At 43.7% G+C, this 18,607-nt stretch overlaps 1 protein-coding gene across 2 annotated transcripts in view; it reads right to left on the bottom strand.

The window, feature by feature from the left end:
- Positions 1 to 18,607, bottom strand: part of SMG1 (SMG1 nonsense mediated mRNA decay associated PI3K related kinase) — a 233,206-nt gene that overhangs the window by 32,535 nt on the left and 182,064 nt on the right. For both annotated transcript variants that reach the window (XM_040356901.1, XM_040356902.1), the window contains exon 50: positions 2,735 to 2,969. In XM_040356901.1, coding sequence (XP_040212835.1) covers positions 2,735 to 2,969 — 235 coding nt within the window. The remainder of the gene's footprint in view (positions 1 to 2,734; positions 2,970 to 18,607) is intronic.

The following is an 18,607-nucleotide window of genomic DNA, read 5'->3' as shown; positions in this document are numbered from 1 at the left end:
CCCGGCGGAATTCAAATTCCACGGCTAGGGGGCGTGTAAAATTTAAATCAGGCGCGTCCCCGCGCCAAACGAACTGCGCATGCACCGTCCGCTAAATTTCCCAGCGTGCATTGCTCCAAATGACGTCATTAGGACGTCATTGGTTTCACCGTGAACGTAAATTACGTCCATCCGTATTCGCAAACGACGTAAAAAATTCAAAATTCGACCCGGGGACGACGGCCATACTTAACATAGGATACTCCTTATATAGCAGGGGGAACTATACGCTGTAAAAAGCCGAACGCAAACAACGTAAAAAAAATGTGCCGGGCGGTCGTTCGTTTCTGAATCGGCGCAACTCCTGATTTGCATATTCCTCGCGTACACAAACGGAAGCACCACCTAGCGGCCAGCGTGAGATTGCAGCCTAAGATCCGAGGGTGTAAGTCACTTACACCTGTCAGATCTTAGGGAGATCCATGCGGACCCTGATTCTATGAATCAGGAGCATAGATCCGACCGACGGAACTCAGAGATACGACGGCGTATCAGGAGATACGCCGTCGTATCTCTATCTAAATCTGCCCCCTTGTGTCCATACAGTGTGGCAGGAAGGCAATATATAGGTTTAGGGTAAGATGCAAGGCCTCAAAAACCCACAAAACCCAGACAGCGAGTAGTAGGTGAGGACAGGGTGGCATGAGAGGACCAAAGTTCCTATGGGAAGGTAGGAGGAGCAGATAGAGGACCCAGGTGGCTTTTTCGAAGCAGGAGCAGCAGAGGAGAGCATGCTTTCTTGCTACTGTAAGGCGGAAAAACGCACCCAGTGGATGACGTTAGAGCTCTGCTCCACAGAAATAACCTAACCTGGTTCAGCAACCTTAGTAAATGAGGTAGCTCCTACAGCCTACTTGTTAAGTTAAAACATAGGGCAAGCGCTGAGGCAATGCCAGAAACTCTGGACCTGAAAAGTGCGCTGCAGAACAGAGCCTGGAAACTGCACTGCATGAAACCAAGTGCATGAAACTCACTGACAAAGTCCAGTCCAATAAGGTCCAGAAGCATTATTTGAAAAGCCAGGCTGAGGACAACTGAGTCACAAACCTGCAATTAGAGACCCAAAGCAGTGATAAAATCTTGCGTGACAAAAAAAAAAAGCATAGAACAAAAGGGTTAGAAAAAAAAGCCTTTTTACTTCAGACCTTAAGGGGGGTAGACTGTGGCCTGTCATCAGTGGGCGTAAACATTTCCACATTTAGTATTAGGGGAGGAATAGTGCCCCATCGTTTGTATCAGTGTCAATGGGAGAAATGGTGCCCTTATGTGTAAATTAGGTGTAAATTGGCAGAATAGTGCATCATATCAGTGGATGGAATAATGCCCCACGGCCCCATTAAAGCCAAGCAAAGAGCCGCATCTGGTCCCGGACCACAGTTTGGAGACCACTGTTCTAGGACACTAGCAAAACAAAATGAGGCATGCTGGTGGATCGCAGTAGGGTTGTATCATGAGTTGCATAATGTGTGTCTAATCCTCGCATAGGCAGCAGTATAAAACGTAAAGATAACAGACTTACTGTGTCCCCCAAAGAATGAACTTTTTTTTTTCCTAACTAGAACCTTACATTTTGTCTTAAATTTCTTTTGAAAATAGCCATGCACTTCCAAGTATGTGCCCCTACAAGCCTCATATCTTCGGTGTGAGGGGCACTGCTGCCTGTGACTGCTAGCATGATGAGATTTAGTGTCTACTGTGGTGCTTGCTGGAAATAAATATGTACCCGAGCACCTACACCCCATTCTCAAACCAACTCCATTCCTTTATTCATTCATTCTAGGTTTCCTACACTTGTGTTGCTTATTACTCCTCCCAGTTAGAAAGCTCTGATGTGAGGAAGAAAAGTCATGCTCCTCTACCAAGATGGCTAACTCCACATAGAAACAGCACAGAACAAGGCTAGTCATGGGCTCAGGTGTGTCCGGATCAAACCTGCCAGGAAGCCGTCACTGCACACTGCCTACAATTGGCGGTGTGCAGTGCCAGCTTCCTGGTGGGTTGGATCCGAACACACCCAAGCCCTTTTCTAAACAAGGCAAAAGATGATCAGCTGCACGGAGCACACATGCAACACTGGTTACTAATCCTTTGCCCTCTATCTACTTTTTATAGACACAGTTTTCAGAGTTTAGATCCTCTTTAAATACATCAGCAAGAGACTAATGTTGCTCTCGTTTGTCACATAACCTGAACTCAAAATCCGCTGTGGAGAGGTTACAAGAAAGCACACAAAAAACATGCAGGCTGCTACGGCCAGATCTCTGAAAAGGCTAGCTGCATAGCTTCAAGACAAAACAAATGAAAAGTATCTAGCATTTTTAGGCAAGGGCAGCAATAACAGTCTCCATGTTTCATGAGATTTTCTTAAGCAATCCAGTCTTTATTATAGCAGCCAACTCGGGTGCTAATGTGTGAGCCATATTTTAAATTTTAGAAGACGCTACAAATAGGATTGGCTGTTAGGGCCTAGTCACACTGGCAGCATTGTAAAAGTCTCCGGTAGGCAGCAGTATAACCTGGTTAAAGACTTCCATCAACAGGTAATTTTTATTTTTTTGATCTGCAGGTGGTCATAAATCAGATTTTCCAGTAGATCCCCATAGTCACAAGAGAAGACAGTCATCAGCATATGATATCAAAATAGAAAAATACAGAATCTTTCCTAAAGAAACTGGTAAACACCACAAATAATTACCTGTAAAGAAATGTAAACTGCATTAGCCAGATGTACAGTTTCAGAAGCCTCTAGTGGATTGGGTATATCCATATCTTGAGGGATAAGCTTGCATTGCTTTAATAACTGGACAAGACATGTAACATTGCCACTCATACTGCAGAGCTCCTCTAAGAACCAAGCTCCATCCCGAGATGTAAGATCCACCAGTTGTTCTCCAGCACTGGAAGCAGCTCCTTCCATCATCAAATTACGTCTGTGAAGTATAAAAAAATGACAGAGTATATTATTGCAGCTATTTTCAGGAGATTCGACACTTGCAAAACAGAACTGTAAAGACACCATAGTATAACTCTTCCACTTCCATCAGGCCCTGATTTTGTATCAAAGCAATAGAAGGATAGATCCAAATGAACAGAGGGGAATGTTCCATGTCCCTAAAAAGTGGTTGTAAACCTTTACATATGAAGTAAAGTGACTGGCCTCAGGTGATTTCCAGAGGTGAGAAGAATCCCCTTACATAAGTTGTACCGGTGTCTCCAGCTATTTCTTCTCTACATCCAAAGTACTGAATTTGTAAAGCTTGTCTAAGAGTTCAGAAAAAAGTGGGTGGGGAGCTGAAGTTACATTCTAAATAGCTCAATGAGGAGAGCTCTGACAGCTGATTGGAGGAAAAGGACACACCCCCTCCACACATGAACAGAACTAAAGCGGTCAAACAGCTGGAGGTCCCTCCTCCGTCACCATTTTTCTCTTGGAGCCAAGAAAACCTGTCAGAAGTGAAATGTAGCGCTCCTAATTATACACACTATACAGGGATATACTTGGTTCATATTTCATGTCTGAGATTTACAACCACGTTAACAGAACTGACTCGAAATAAAATCCTGAGTACTTTAAAGTGGTTGTACACATCAGACATGAAATACGAACAAAGCATAGCCCTCTATAGAGTGTACTGGTCTCAATTAAGAGCACTTTGTGTCAATTTTTTCTGCTGCCTTCTTCTGCTATTAGCATGAATCACTTCTGACAAGTTTTCCTGGCACCAAGAGAACAATGGTGACAGGGAAAGGACCTCCAGCCCCAGCTCTGTTCCTGAGTACTGTGTGGAGGGGAGGGGTTGTCCTTTCCCTCCAATCGCCTGTCAGAGCTATCCTCACTGAGCTATGCAAAATGAAACATCAGCTCAATCGCCCACTTTTTACTGAACTCAGACAAGCTTTAACATTCAGCACTTTCAACGGATGTAGAGAAGAAAGGGCTGCAGAAAGACAGGTACAACATATGCAGGAGCATTCTTCTCACCTTTATCACCTGAGGCCAGTCACTTCATTAAGTATATGTAAAGGGTTTACAACCACTTTAACCACTTAAGGACCAGCCCATGTACATATACGTCCACAATATGGCACGTACAGGCACATGGGCGTATAGGTACGTCCTCGCCTATTAGCGGGTGGGGGGTCCGATCGGGACCCCCCCCGCTACATGCGGAGGTCGGGTCCGCTCGGGGAGCGATCCGGGACCACGGCGCGGCTATTTGTTTATAGCCGCTCCGTCGCGATCGCTCCCCGGAGCTGAAGAACGAGGAGAGCCGTGTGTAAACACGGCTTCCCCGTCCTTCACTATGGCGGCGCATCGATCGCGTCATTCCCTTTATAGGGAAGACACGATCGATGACGTCATTCCTACAGCCACACCCCCAAACAGTTGTAAACACATACTAGGTGCACCCTAACTCCTACAGCGCCACCTGTGGTTAACTCCCAAACTGCAACTGTCATTTTCACAATAAAGAATGCAATTTAAATGCATTTTTTGCTGTGAAAATGACAATGGTCCCAAAAATGTGTCAAAATTGTCCGAAGTGTCCGCCATAATGTCGCAGTCACGAAAAAAATTGCTGATCGCCGCCATTAGTAGTAAAAAAAAAATAAAAAATAAAAATGCAATAAAACTATCCCCTATTTTGTAAACACTATAAATTTTGCGCAAACCAATCGATAAACGCTTATTGCGATTTTTTTTACTAAAAATAGGTAGAAGAATACGTATCGGCCTAAACTGAGGAAAAAAAATGTTTTTATATATGTTTTTGGGGGATATTTATTACAGCAAAAAGTAAAAAATATTGCTTTTTTTTCAAAATTGTCGCTCTATTTTTGTTTATAGCGCAAAAACTAAAAACCGCAGATGTGATCAAATACCACCAAAAGAAAGCTCTATTTGTGGGGAAAAAAGGACGCCAATTTTGTTTGGGAGCCACGTCGCACGACCGCGCAATTGTCTGTTAAAGCGACGCAGTCCCGAACTGTAAAAACACCTTGGGTCTTTAGGCTGCATATTGGTCCGGGGCTTAAGTGGTTAATTATATACTAAAAGGGACACTGGATAAAGGAAGTTCATTACTTTGGGATTTCCAAAAGCAGTATAACGGTTGGAATGGCAACACATCAAATACAACTCAAACAGGCTTACACAGCTGATGCCTGAAAGTCCACCTGGTAAAATCTGAATCTGGTCCGATAACTTTGCAGCAGAGAGGTCTAGTATTGAATGGATAAAAGACGTTCCGAGTTTCAAAATGTTGAATGGGAGACAAGAGTCCTCTGGAGACCAAGACCATGGCACAAAGTCTCGTCTGACAGGTTGGCATCCATACTGAAAACCTTTAAGGCCAGCTTGAAGATAGATATTTACAACTCTAGGGAGGGGGTTGGTTGAATGTGATACTACAGATACTGTACTAATTGATCCCATGCAGCCAGAATGTCGAGTTACAAAATGGGCACATGGAGCAGCCCCAAAGAAGCCCCTAATAACCTCAGAATCCTCATGCAAAATGTAGGTGTTTGAGTTGTTCCAATGGAAGGAAAATCCTGTTCCAGTCCAGAGATGAATACTGGGAGGTTCAAGATCCACCTGAACCTCCCAAAGCAAAATGCAACTCGGTGCGCTGGAAGAAGAACATGCAAGTAGGCAACCTGGATGTCCAAAGAGGTCAGGAAGGCCCCCAGGTGGAGGGAAGCAATGGTCGACATTGCATTTTCCATGCATAAATTAAAAACTTGGATGTCGCATTGGGTAAACGAAAGATGAAGTTTAAATAGCAACCCTGAAACATGTTGTTACCCAGAATAACGGCTATGACTCCTTCTCAGGGCCTAGTCCCAGGCTTGGCTTTGAATCCGGAGGTCAGGGAGAAACAAAAGGTACTCCATTAGCCACAGAGATGAAGGGTTTTTGAGATGGAGGCCTAGTCTTTGCTGGGACAAAACAGATCTTTAATCTAGCCCTTCTGTTCCGCAGACCAACATTCAAGCCAACATGTCCTCTGCATGTATACAGATAGGAAAACCCATCTGGACATTGGGCTCATATTATCCACTAGTCCATCAATGAGGCATAAGTTCTAGCTATTGGGAGGAATATAGGATGCTAGGATAGCTCCAGGATTCCTAGACCTATCCTTGGATCAGATGATCAGGTCTGGCAGCTATGTCAGTTTGCAGGGCAGGGCTCGTTAGGGAGAATAAGACCTTTGTAAAATGCTTGTACCCCATTACAGGATCATAAAACACAGAAAGTTCACCTCAGGGACATTAAGCAAAGTGGCCAAATCCAATACAAGACTGGCCCTCTTCAGAAGGAACATCTCCTCAATAGGGTATAGTTATTAAAAAAGTTTAAGAAAGCCATTTAACCGATGTAGGTAAACTACCATACAAAACTAGGGACTTCAAAAGAATCCAGGTTGGTAACTCTAGCTATATAGCAGGCGCAGATTGCTCTAGAGTCTAGACTATGGATGAGCTTTATGTTCGGGTTAAACATGAGTTTGACTCGAACATTGGCCATTCGCCGAACAGCGAACAATTTGGTGAGTTTGCGGCAAATTCGAAAAGCCACGCAACACCCTTTAAAAGTCTATGGGAGAGATCTAAAGTGCCAATTTTAAAAGTTAATATGCAAGTTGCAGGGGGGGGGGGGGGTTGTGTATTCGGCTCGTCCCTACTCTAGACATACACATGCGTGGATTGCGTCAATAAGAACCAAAAGGAATCCCTAAGCCCTAGGGGTCATGGGCAGACTGAAACCCCTCCTGTACAGACTTCTCATTCTCAGCTGAGTGAGCAGCTATAGCTGTAGGAAAATCAGAGACACTCTAGAGAAATTGGCGAAGAATAAGCCTTATGATCTCGGAGATCTAAGTCAGGTATCATAAAAGAGCTACTGTAGCTCAAACTGCAGAAAGTTAATGTTGGTTCAGACAGAAAGTTGTCTGAAAATACACAGGGCATCACAGTTTTGCATGTATGGGCAGTATAGCCCATGCTGATTCATGCCAACAGCCAAAAGTTACTACAATTGCAATGTGAGCATTAGAACTGGACCACAGACCAATAGACGAAGAGGGCCTGGTCTTGATAAATTCAAAAATGGTTTGGAGGAACTTTGGCTCCGAATTGTCCAGACCTCAGGTAAATCTAGCATCTGTGGGGTGTGCTTGGGGGGGGGACGTAAAGACGACTCCTTGAAACATACTGTAGGAGGCAGTGATCCAAGCTGTGTCAACCTTTACGCACACTTTAAGTCTACCCAAACCAGTTAGATTGGGAGCTGGAAAGGCCAGCAGGATGCTTTCCTTGCGCTCATGGGCCACCATAAAAAAACAGTACTGCAAATGAGATCGTACCGACGAGGACCAATTGCAGGGTTAACAGTCATCTGTTACCAGGCCTCTTAAGCACCCCATCCAAATAGCATGCAGATGAGATCGTACCAGCAAGGGTTTACTCACCAACAAACCACAGCTGTCTGTTACAAGCCAGTAAGTAGGACAGGGTTGAAGCCTTTTGAGAAGCAAGCAGAAGTTCACCTAACGAGTGGTAGAGGATGGAAAAGTATATGCACTGTGCAGTGTTGGAGTGGCATGTCACAGCTCTATAGTACAAAATGTCCATGACAAACGTGTCACATCTCACAATGCTCCAACTAACCCCCAAAAGGAGGAGGCACAGACTCTGCGGTGCAGGAAGAGCCTTATTAGCTTACTGTAGTGATGGTCTGGGATGGCCCTGGTGGAAGACGGGAAGAACGGGAAAGTGTCAATGCAGGACTAGCACTGTACAATACATGCCAATCTTTGCCCTTTCATTGGGTTTACTTCCCAAGAAGTCAACAAGAACAGGGTTTCACCAGCAGAGCACACGCTGGACCTGTGAAGTGCTTTAGATGGCCGAGTCGCACATTACACATGTGTCTAAGCAAGTGCCTTTAGTAGAGTCTAGTGCTCAAGAACACATTACAGGTCAGCCCTGCTTTTTCATCTCAGCTGGGTCTGGGTATGGTTTTTGTAGCCGTGCCAAGGATCAGCAAATTCAGAAAGCTTCAAAAATTAGCCAGTTATGGATCTTCAGAAACTCTGGAAAATTGCTATAACACAGTTTACTTCTCTCAGGGGAAAGAGCCTGTTCTAGGATACTTGCTTAAAACTGAAGCCTAAAGGGACGGAGGAATTATACTAGGCTGTCCTACAGCTTTATTGGTGTCCAAAATCCTGAAGGACACAGCATAATCCAACATAACCATATTACTTAATCGTCTTGTTGTAAATGTACAATTAGGAAAAAAATCCTCATATGGCACAAATACAGATAATTTGTAGTAGCTTAAAAATGGTAATGTTTGCAAAATGCTATTTTTTTTTTCTTTTTAGTTTTGGAGGGGATTAGAACACTTGACAGTTTTTATTGTTGTCTGTGCCACCTCACCCTCTCTATTTGTCCTGTTTACCATTAGCACTGAAAGTAAAAGAAAATCCCAAATTTGTCCCAGGAAAAACAACACAGGGGGGAAATCTTCCAATGGGGACAGTAGTTCTGGTGGCCCCAAAGGGATTCCGTTAGTTTGCAGGGATTTATTCTCACTTTCTAAAATGGCCATGGGTCAGAAAGTAAAAGGTAAATCTCAATGGGGCACAGATTGCAAATATTAAATCGGCAGGGGTTATAACCCTCCCCTTACCTGATCCAAAAATGAAAAAAAAAAAAAAAGTTTGGCCTATAGTTCTACTTTAACTTACTGGTGATTAATCATTAAAATTAGTGATTGATCACTATACAAATACCTTTTTATGGTGTAAGCTACACAAGTAACATGTAGTAGCCGATAACCATATACCTTAGGATCATTGTGCAATAATGCAGAGGCTTCTTGTGTAGCTTATCCACTTGGGATGTTCTGTTCCATCTGTTTAGCGACTGACAGCTACTTATAGCAATGAATTTCTAGCCATTTTAATAGCATGATACAGCTATTAAAATCATCCATGTATTCGGGTCTTCAGCAAACCCAAAGAATTTTAAATCAATTGAAAATCCCTTCAGCCACTTTTCAGAGACCCCTGAGAAATGGGATCTCCACAGTCTAATTTCTATAGGTTACAATGTAAAACCGTCCAGTCATAATATTATGATCATTGACAAGTAAAAGGAACAAAACCATCTTACTACAAATGAAAATGGCTGGGATATACACGGCACAAAAATTAAAGGAACATTTCAAAAAATAATAATCTAAGGAACACTTTTTAATCAGAGGATAACATCAAGTCAATTAAACTCCTGGGATATTGATCTGGTCAGTTAAGTAGCAGAGGGTGTTAATGCAGAGGGGGCAACAATGGGACAACCTCCAAAAAACAGGAATTGTTTTACAGGTGGAGGCTACTGACATTTTTTTTCCTACCCACCTTCTCGGTCTGTTTTTCACTCATTTTGCATTTGGCCAAGGTCAGTGTCACTACTGGTAGCATGGGGAGACACCTGGACCCTATAGCTGTTGCACAGGCAGTCTAAATCCTCCAGGACGGCACATCAATACGTGCCATTAACAGAAGGTCTCAAGAGCATGGAGGAGATTCCAGGAGACAGGCAGTTACTCTAGGAGAGCTGGACAGGGCCATAGAATGTCCTTAACCCATCAGCTGGACCGGTGTCTGCTCCTTTGTGCAAGGAGGAACGGCACTGCCAGAGCCCTGCAAAATGACTTCCAGCAGGCCACTGGTGTGAATGTCTTTGACCAAACAATCAAACAAAATTCATGGGGGTGGCCTGAGGGCCAGACGTCCTCTAGCGGGCCCCGTGCTCACTGTCAGGTACCGTGGAGCTTGATGTCATTTGCCATTAAACACCAGAGTGGGCAAGTCAGCCACTGGCGCCCTATGCTTTATACAGATGAGAGCTGGTTCACCCTGATGTGAAAGGGTCTGGAGAAGCTGTGGAGAAAGTTATGCTGCCTGTAACATCGTTTAGCATGACCGTTTGGTGGTGGGTCAGTGATAGTCTGGGGAGGCATCCTATGCTGGTGTAGTGGGTCCTGGGTTCCTCCTAGTGCATGACAATGCCCAACCTCATGTGGCGAGAGTCTGCAGCCAGTTCCTGGGGGATAAAGGAATTAAAACCATTGAATGCCCCCCCCCCCCCCGCTTGCCTGACCTAAATCCAAATCGAACACCTCTGAGATATTATGCGTCGGTCCATCCAACGCCGACAGATATAGGAGGAAATACCTCAGGTCACCATCTGTCTCATTAGGAACATGCCCGACATTGTCAGGCATGCACATAAGCACGTGGGGGCCATACAAACTACCGAGTATCAATTTGAATTGCTGCAATGAAATTTCAGCAAAATGGACTAGCCTGCTACATAAAAAATTCACATTGATTTTCAGGGTGTCTTTGAATTCAGCCCTCTGTAGATTGATGAAAATTAAATTATCAAACGATAAAGGCATCCTTTCATTCCCAACACATAACCCAGTCCATATCGGTATAGGATTTCCAGCATGATATTTTTCCCCCATTGAGATCTGATGTGTTTAAGTGTTCCTTTAATTTTTTTGAGCAGTGTATTAGGCATCAAGTATACACGTTGTCCCCGAACTTGATGTGTTGAGTGCAGAAAAAAAATGGGCAAGCGTATGAATTGGAGAAACTTTTGTAATTGTAATGGCTAGACAATGGAGTCAGAACTCCAAAACTGCAGCCCTTGTTGGATGTTTCCAGTCTGCAGTTGTCAGAACCTACCAAAAGTGGTCCAAGGAAGGAAAACTGCAACAGGGTCATGGGTGGCTAGAACTTACTGAGCAATATGAAGAGTGAAGGCTGGCCCATGTAGTCTGATACAATAGAAGAGCTACTGTAGCTTAAACTGCTGAAAAAGTTAATGTTGGGTCTGATAGAAAGATAATTTATAAATAGCTGTGTTGCGCTGCTGAGAAATTAAACAAATTAAATCTGTGCTTATAACCGCACCTCTGTCTTGAGTTATTAACCACTTTCTGACCGCCTCATGTACATATACTGTGGGGCAGCAGCTCCTACAGGCGAAAATTACGTACCCGATTGCCTCTTTCGGGTTTGCGGTGCCGGCGACCAGCTCCCACTATGATTGGAAACATCGGGACCAGCGAACCCGATGTCCACCGGCACCCGCCGATTGTTCGACAGAGGTAAAACAGCGTTATATGTACACAAGGCAAATCGCCGTTCTGCGACAAGGGAAGACAGAGATCCTGTGTTTCTAAGCAGGAACATATCTGTCTTCCTACAATAGAAGCACCGACCCAGTTAGAAAGCACTCCCTAGGAACACATTTAACCCTTTGATTGCACTGTGTCATTAGTACAGTGAAGGTGCATATTTTTTTAGCACCGATCACTGCATTGGTGTCACTGGTCCCAAAAAGGGTCACTTCGTGTCAGATTTGTCCACCGCAGTGCCGCTATAAGTTGCTGACGGTAGCCATTACTGGTAAGAATAAATATAGAAATTCCATAAAAAATATCCCATTGTTTCTAAAAGCTTTAACTTTATAAATAAACCAATGAATATACGCTTTATTGGAATTTGTTTTACCAAAAATATGCAGCAGAATACATATTGGCCTAAACTGATGAAGAAATGTAATGTTTTCACTTATATTGGGTGTGTTTTTATAGCACAAAGCGAATTTTTTTTTTTTTCCTTTCAAAAGTTGGTACGTAAATTTTATTTGTGTTTAGCATCGCACAACCGCGCAATTGTCAGTTAAAATAACGCAGTGCCGTATCGCAAAAGATGGCCTAGTCATAAAATGGGTAAAACATAAGTGCCATATAAATCAATACAGTAGTAATGGGGTATATGGTGCAATAAGTGTTTGTGTTTACATACATTTCTATGCAATACAGCAAAAAGTTCATGAGTCCACTTGGAGCGTTCAGGGTAACTTTCTGGTGATCTCAATGCACCACTTCTGAAGAGACGTAAGTATCTCTAAGCAAACAGATCTGCAGTGCACAATCAGTGTAGTATTTAACAGATTTATTGTGGTAAAAAGACAAATGGCAACACACATTGCAACAGTTAAAATCAGGCTCATCACATTAGTAAGGGCTTCCAATAGACAGTTCTCGCAACAGGGAACCTCAGACCAAGATAGGATGACATCACTTCTGGTCTACTCGGCATCTCACAAGAAGCTCTCCGGCATCTTGTTGGTTTCCACTTCCTCATCTAAGCTGTCATCCAGCCTGACGTCTGAACTTACCAGGCTGTAAGTGGGAGGAAGAGACACCCCACCCCAGATGCTCACAGATTACATAAAGAGTGCCATCTCTTTTTCCCACGTGTATCTATCCACTCAGTACTCCTATCTTGGTCTGAGGTTCCCTGTTGTGAGACTGTCCATCGGAAGCCCTTACTATGTGATGAGCCTGCTTTTAACGGTCACACTGCCATTTGTCTTTTCACCACAAAGAATCTGTTAAAATACACTGCTGTTCTTGTCCATATAAATCAATACATGTGCAAAACCATTCATGTATTATATAAAATGCAGCCCCATATCCAATGATATACAGTGAGCATAGAATGGAATCGCACCCGTTTAAATTTTGCTGCTTTGAAATGACAGTATTTGTTTTATCCAGCTGTATTTACTCAACTTATAACATCCAAATAAAAGATGGAACACCAACATGTCCAAAAACAAAGAATTAAAAAATAAATCAGAAAAAGAATCACCCCTGTGTGTATTTTGTTGGACCCATTTTTCCTTTAATTACAGCCTTTAGTCTGTTGAGATATATCTCTACTAACTTTACAATATTTGTCCACTCTTTTCAGAAATGCTCAAGTCCAGTTAAATTTGATGGTGACCGTTTGTGGACTGCAGTCTTCAAGTCATGTTCAGTGGGGTTTAACTATGGGCTGGCTCTGACTAGGCAAGGACAGTCACCTTTTTCTCCTTCAACCACTTTGGTAATTTGTGTGTTTTGGGGCATTGTCATATTGAAAGATAAATCTTCCCATTGACAACTTTCTGGCAAAGGGCAGCTGATTTTCCTCAAGAATTTGATGGCATTCTGGACCATCCATTTTTCCTTCCATCGTGAAAAGTGCTCCAGTCCCTGCTGTAGAGAAACAGCCCCATAACAGGATATTACCCCCTCCATGCTTTACTGTTGAAATGGTGTTATTTGGATGGTGAGCTGTATTTCTGCAGACATATCATTTGGTGTTTAGGTCAAATAATTCAATTTTAGTCTCATCTGACCATAACACCTTTTTCCATATGCCCTCAGAATCTTCAAGGTGCGTTTTGGCAAAGTTCAGTGCCTGCATGTGGATTTTCTTGGTGAGGCTTTTTACTTGCAACCCTCTCATACAAGCCACATTTGTGGAGAATTGTGATATTGTTGTCACATGCATACAATGACCACTCTGTCATATCTGTTTCAGAGTTGCTGTAGGCCTCTTGGCAGCCTCTGACCAGTTTTTCTCCTGGCTCTTCCTTCCAGTTTGGCGCAATGTCCTGATCCCAGGGAGAGTCTGCGTTGTATCAAATACCTTCCACTTCTTAATAATAGACTTCACTGTGCATCCAGGCATTGATAAAGCCTTTGAATTTTTTTGGTATCATCTCCTGACGTGTGCCTGTCCACAACTTTAGCTCAGTGATCTTTTGACGGTGCCTTGCCACCCATAGTTTCTTTCAATTGCACCATCAGAGACTAAAGCATACAATTTAGTAAAGAAATACACATACAGAAATATAATAAAACCTCATGTAGGTTGAAATACACACCTCAATCAATGCGTGTCTATTTCTGGTCCTCGGTGCCACGCATATGGTCACAGAGCATGTGACTTCATCAGGGGTTGCTGTAAATTTATGGTAGAGCACATACATTTGAAAACCGGTGCACAGGGATACTTGGATCACTTTCCAAGTGAAGTTTGCATGTTGGATCTGGAATCACTTTGCATGAGACTACTTGAAGTGAAATATATCATTGGACATGGGACTGCCTTTTATATAATATACGGATGTTTTTGCACATTTATTGATTTATACTGCACATGCGTTTGTTTTAAAAACTCACAAGACACGGAGGTGTCATTATTAGCGTTGTTTCTCAGCAGCGGAACACAACCATTTCTACATTGAATTTGATTGGTGGGGAACATTTTGGTGATTGCAGCAGCTGAATAGCAACATTTGAGGTTTTAATTCCTGGAAGCGCATACAATTTTTTTTGTTTTGTCCAATAGAAAGGTGTCAGAACACACAGTGCATCAGTTTGCTGCGTATGGGCTGTGTAGCGCATGCTGACCCGTGCCTACAACAGGTATATGAGCATCATAATTGGACCACAGATCCATGGACGAAGGTGGCCTGGTCTTGATGAATTCAAGAATTACCCAGATTTCAATATAATTGAGCATCTGTGGGAAGTGCTGAAAAAACAAGGCCAGTCCATGGAGGCACCACCTCGCAACTTACAGGACTTAAAGGGGTGGTTCCCCCTAAAACACATTGCTAACAATAGATTCGTAAGACCCGTTACACTGCGGGTAGGCTGGCTTTTTTTTTTTTTTTTTTTTAGTACATACCGAGATCTCCCCGTCTCGTCCCTTGTCGGTGGGCGTTCCTAGTTGATTGACGTTCCTCGGACGGGCGCGTACGTGACGTCACGACTTTCCGAAAGAAGCCGAACGTCGCTGCGCATGCGCCGTATAGAGCCGACTCTATACGGCGCCTGCGCAATGACGTTCGGCTTCTGTCGGAAAGTCGTGACGTCACGTATGCGCCCGTCCGAGGAACGTCAATCAAATAGGAACGCCCACCGCCAAGGGACGAGACGCCGAGATCTCGGTATGTACGAAAAAAAAAAAAAAAGCCAGCCTACCCGCAGTGTAACGGGTCTTACGAATCTATTGTTAGAAATGTGTTTTAGGGGGAACCACGGCTTTAAAGGATTTGCTACTGATGGTTTGGTGCCAGATACCATAGCATACCTTCAGAGGTCTGGTAAAGTCTATGCTTCAGTTATGGTGGGTGGACATAATGGTATAGCCGATTGGTATATATACAGGGAGCATTATTGTTACAGACTAGGTCTATAATCTGTCTGGCCTCTATCCGTGTGCTATGACACTACAGTTTCAAAACGAAGTGATTGCAAATAATTTGCTTGAAACGTTTCAGTTCAAATGCGTCTTACTCATGTAATCAGCCAGTACAGGCATTTTTTTAAACCCAATTTAAAAGTTTTGTAGGAGTGTAGATGAGGACAAACATTCAACTTAAAAAGGATTACAGGTATTTACACATACAGTGAGGGGAAAAAAAGTATTTGATCCCCCCAATTGTGTACGTTTGCCCACCGACAAAGAAATGATCAGTCTACAATTTTAATGGGATTCAGAAAAAAAAAGCATTTAAAAAAAAGTTATAAATGGATTTGCATTTTAAATGAGTGAAATAAGTATTTGACCCCTTATTTCCATGACTCAGGATTTGGTGGCAAAACCCTTGTTGGCAAATCACAGAGGTCAGACGTTTCTTGTAGTTGGGATACCAGGTTTGCACATGTCAGGAAGGATTTTGTCCCACCACTCTTTGCAGATCCTCTCAAAGTCATTAAAGCGGGAGTTCACCCATTTATTTAATTGTTCCTCTTTTCCCCTTAGATTCCTGCTCGTTTGGTCTAGGGGAATCGGCCATTTGTTTTAAAATATGATCCGTACTTACCCGTTTTCGAGATGCATCTTCTTCCGTCGCTTCCGGGTATGGGTCTTCGGGAGCGGGCGTTCCTTCTTGATTGACAGTCTTCCGAGAGGCTTCCGACGGTCGCATCCATCGTGTCACTCGTAGCCGAAAGAAGCCGAACGTCGGTGCGGCTCTATACTGCGCCTGCGCACCGATGTTCGGCTGCTTCTTTTGGAAAATCGTGATGCGATGGATGCGACCGTCGGAAGCCTCTCGGAAGACTGTCAATCAAGAAGGAACGCCCATTCCCGCAGCCCATACCCGGAAGCGACGGAGAGGATGCATCTCGTAAACGGTAAGTACGGATCATATTTTTAAACAACTAGCCGATTCCCCTAGGAAAAAAAGAGCATTAATCTAAGGGGAAAATGTGCTCTCTAAGGGTGAACCTCCGCTTTAAGGTTTCGAGGCTGATGTTTGGCAACTCGAACCTTCAGCTCCCTCCACATATTTTCTATGGGATTAGGGTCTGGAGACTGGCTAGGCCACTCCAGGATCTAAATGTGCTTCTTCTTGATCCACTCCCTTGTTGCCTTGGCTGTGTGTTTTGGCTCATTGTAATGCTGGAATACCCATCCATGACCCATTTTCAATGCCCTGGATGATAGGAGGTTCTCACCCAAGATTTTCCCATACATGGCCCTGTCCATAGTCACTTTGATGCAGTGAAGTTGCCCTGTCTCCCTAGCAGAAAAAAATACCCCATAAGCATATTTCCTCCTCCATGTTTGACAGTGGGGATGGTGTTCTTGGGGTCATAGGCAGAATTCCTCCTCCAAACACGGCGAGTTGATGCCAAAGAGTTCAAATTTTGGTCTCAACTGACCACAACACTTTTCACCCAGTCCTCCTCGGAATCATTCAGATGTTTATTAGCAAACTTCAGACGGGCAGGTACACATGCTTTGAGTAGGGGGACCTTGCAGGCACTGCAGGATTTTAGTCCTTCACGGCGTAGTGTGGTACCAATTGTTTTCTTGGTGACTGCCTTGAGATCACTGGCAAGATGCTCCTGTGTAGTGCTTGCCTGATACCTCACCGTTCTCATGATCATTGAGACTCCACGAGGTGATATTTTGCATGGAGCCCCAGATGAGGGATAATAGGATTTTTATGACAGCTTACCTGTAAAATCCTTTTCTTGGAGTACATCACGGGACACAGAGTCTAGTACTTACTAAGTGGGTTATATGTTCCACCTTCAGGTGCTGGACACTGGTGTAATCAATTAGAACAGGAAGTTCCCTCCCTATATAACCCCTCCCATACTGGGAGCGCCTCAGTTTTTGTAGCAAAGCAATAAGTGTCTTAATATCCCCAAACAAGAGGGGCGGGAACTCTGTGTTCCGTGATGTACTCCAAGAAAAGGATTTTACAGGTAAGCCGTTATAAAAATCCCATTTTCTTTATCGTACATCACTGGACACAGAGTCTAGTACTCACTAAGTGGGATGTTCCAGAGCAATGCTTACTGAGGGGAGGGAGACACCAACAACGCAGACCGCCATCCGACATGAGGACCTCTAATGCTGCCTGCAGCATACTGCGCCCAAAAGGCTGCATCCTCCTGCCGTCTTACGTTCCCCTGATAGGGATTAGTGAACGCAAGCACAAACGACCGAGTTGCGGCCTGGCAAATCTGAGTCATAAAGGCTTGGTAATGCACCCCGCATGAAGTGCTTACTATCCTGGTAGGGTGCACCCAAAAGAAACAGGGGGAGGCCCTTTCTTTAACCACAAGACTGAATAACCTGATGAATCAACATTTGACAATAGTTGAATTAGACCCTGCCTGCCCTTTCCTGGGGCCTACTGGTAGCGCAACATCATCAGTTTTTCATATCCGAGCAGCCACTTCAAATAGGCCTTGACCTCCCTTACGAGAGAGCGTGTAGCCATTTTAATAGCCGAACTGAACACTGCCTGCCCACATCTAGGGTCTTCTGCCAGCAAAACAAAACGTTAGATTTTCAACTGCTCTCATCTCTATTGAGAGAAAAGCAATAACCTTTCCTTCCGCAGACCAAGGTTTTGAAAAAAAAAAAAAAAAAAAAAGGAAGGCAAGAATATCTTGATTCAAATGAACACTAGATCCTTCTAGCAAATAAGGTTGGGTGAGGATTTAACATCACCCTTCTTGTAAAAATAAATTAAGTATGGCTCTATAAAAAGAAAGTTGCCAATACTCTCTTGCGGAGGCAACAGCAACCAAGAACACCAATTCCCTCTTTAGAAGGATGAAGGGAATATGGCGCATCAGCCCAAGGTGCTGACCCTGTAAGCCGGGAAAAACTAGATCCAATCCTCCGAGCACAAGGGCGACCTAACTGGCGGACTTATACACGTCACCCCTTGTATACCGGCCCGGATCAAGAGTGTGACACTTGACCCAGGAAGCTATTGTGTAGACTTGTACAGACATATTGGATCTATGTTTTGCCGAAATCTGCCTGTATGACTTTTTGTTTGGGCTCATGGAGCCACTCCATTTTATGTTATATGCAAATCTTTTCAATAAAATCCTTAAAAAAAAAAAAAAAAATATTGATAAGGTCGAGATCGGATCTCTGATGGAACTTAAGGCTAGCTCCATCTTCTTTCCAAAGCAGGAAGGAATTTTTTTTACCTATGACATACTACCAAGGATGCCACCCCTTGGTTTCACACCAGGAACATTGGCCTTTCAGATCCTAGGATATCTGGTCCTGGAGGCCAGCTGTCCTGTATAAATCAAGGTAATTGCCGCCAACTCTATAGCCCGCATTCTTGAGGATCAGGGCTTTCAAAC

This window comes from Rana temporaria, chromosome 6 (assembly GCF_905171775.1).
Source record: "Rana temporaria chromosome 6, aRanTem1.1, whole genome shotgun sequence".
NCBI classification, from domain to species: Eukaryota; Metazoa; Chordata; class Amphibia; order Anura; family Ranidae; genus Rana; species Rana temporaria.
The sequence above is the reverse complement of the archived record's forward strand: the minus strand, read 5'-3'. Positions and strand labels throughout refer to the sequence as shown.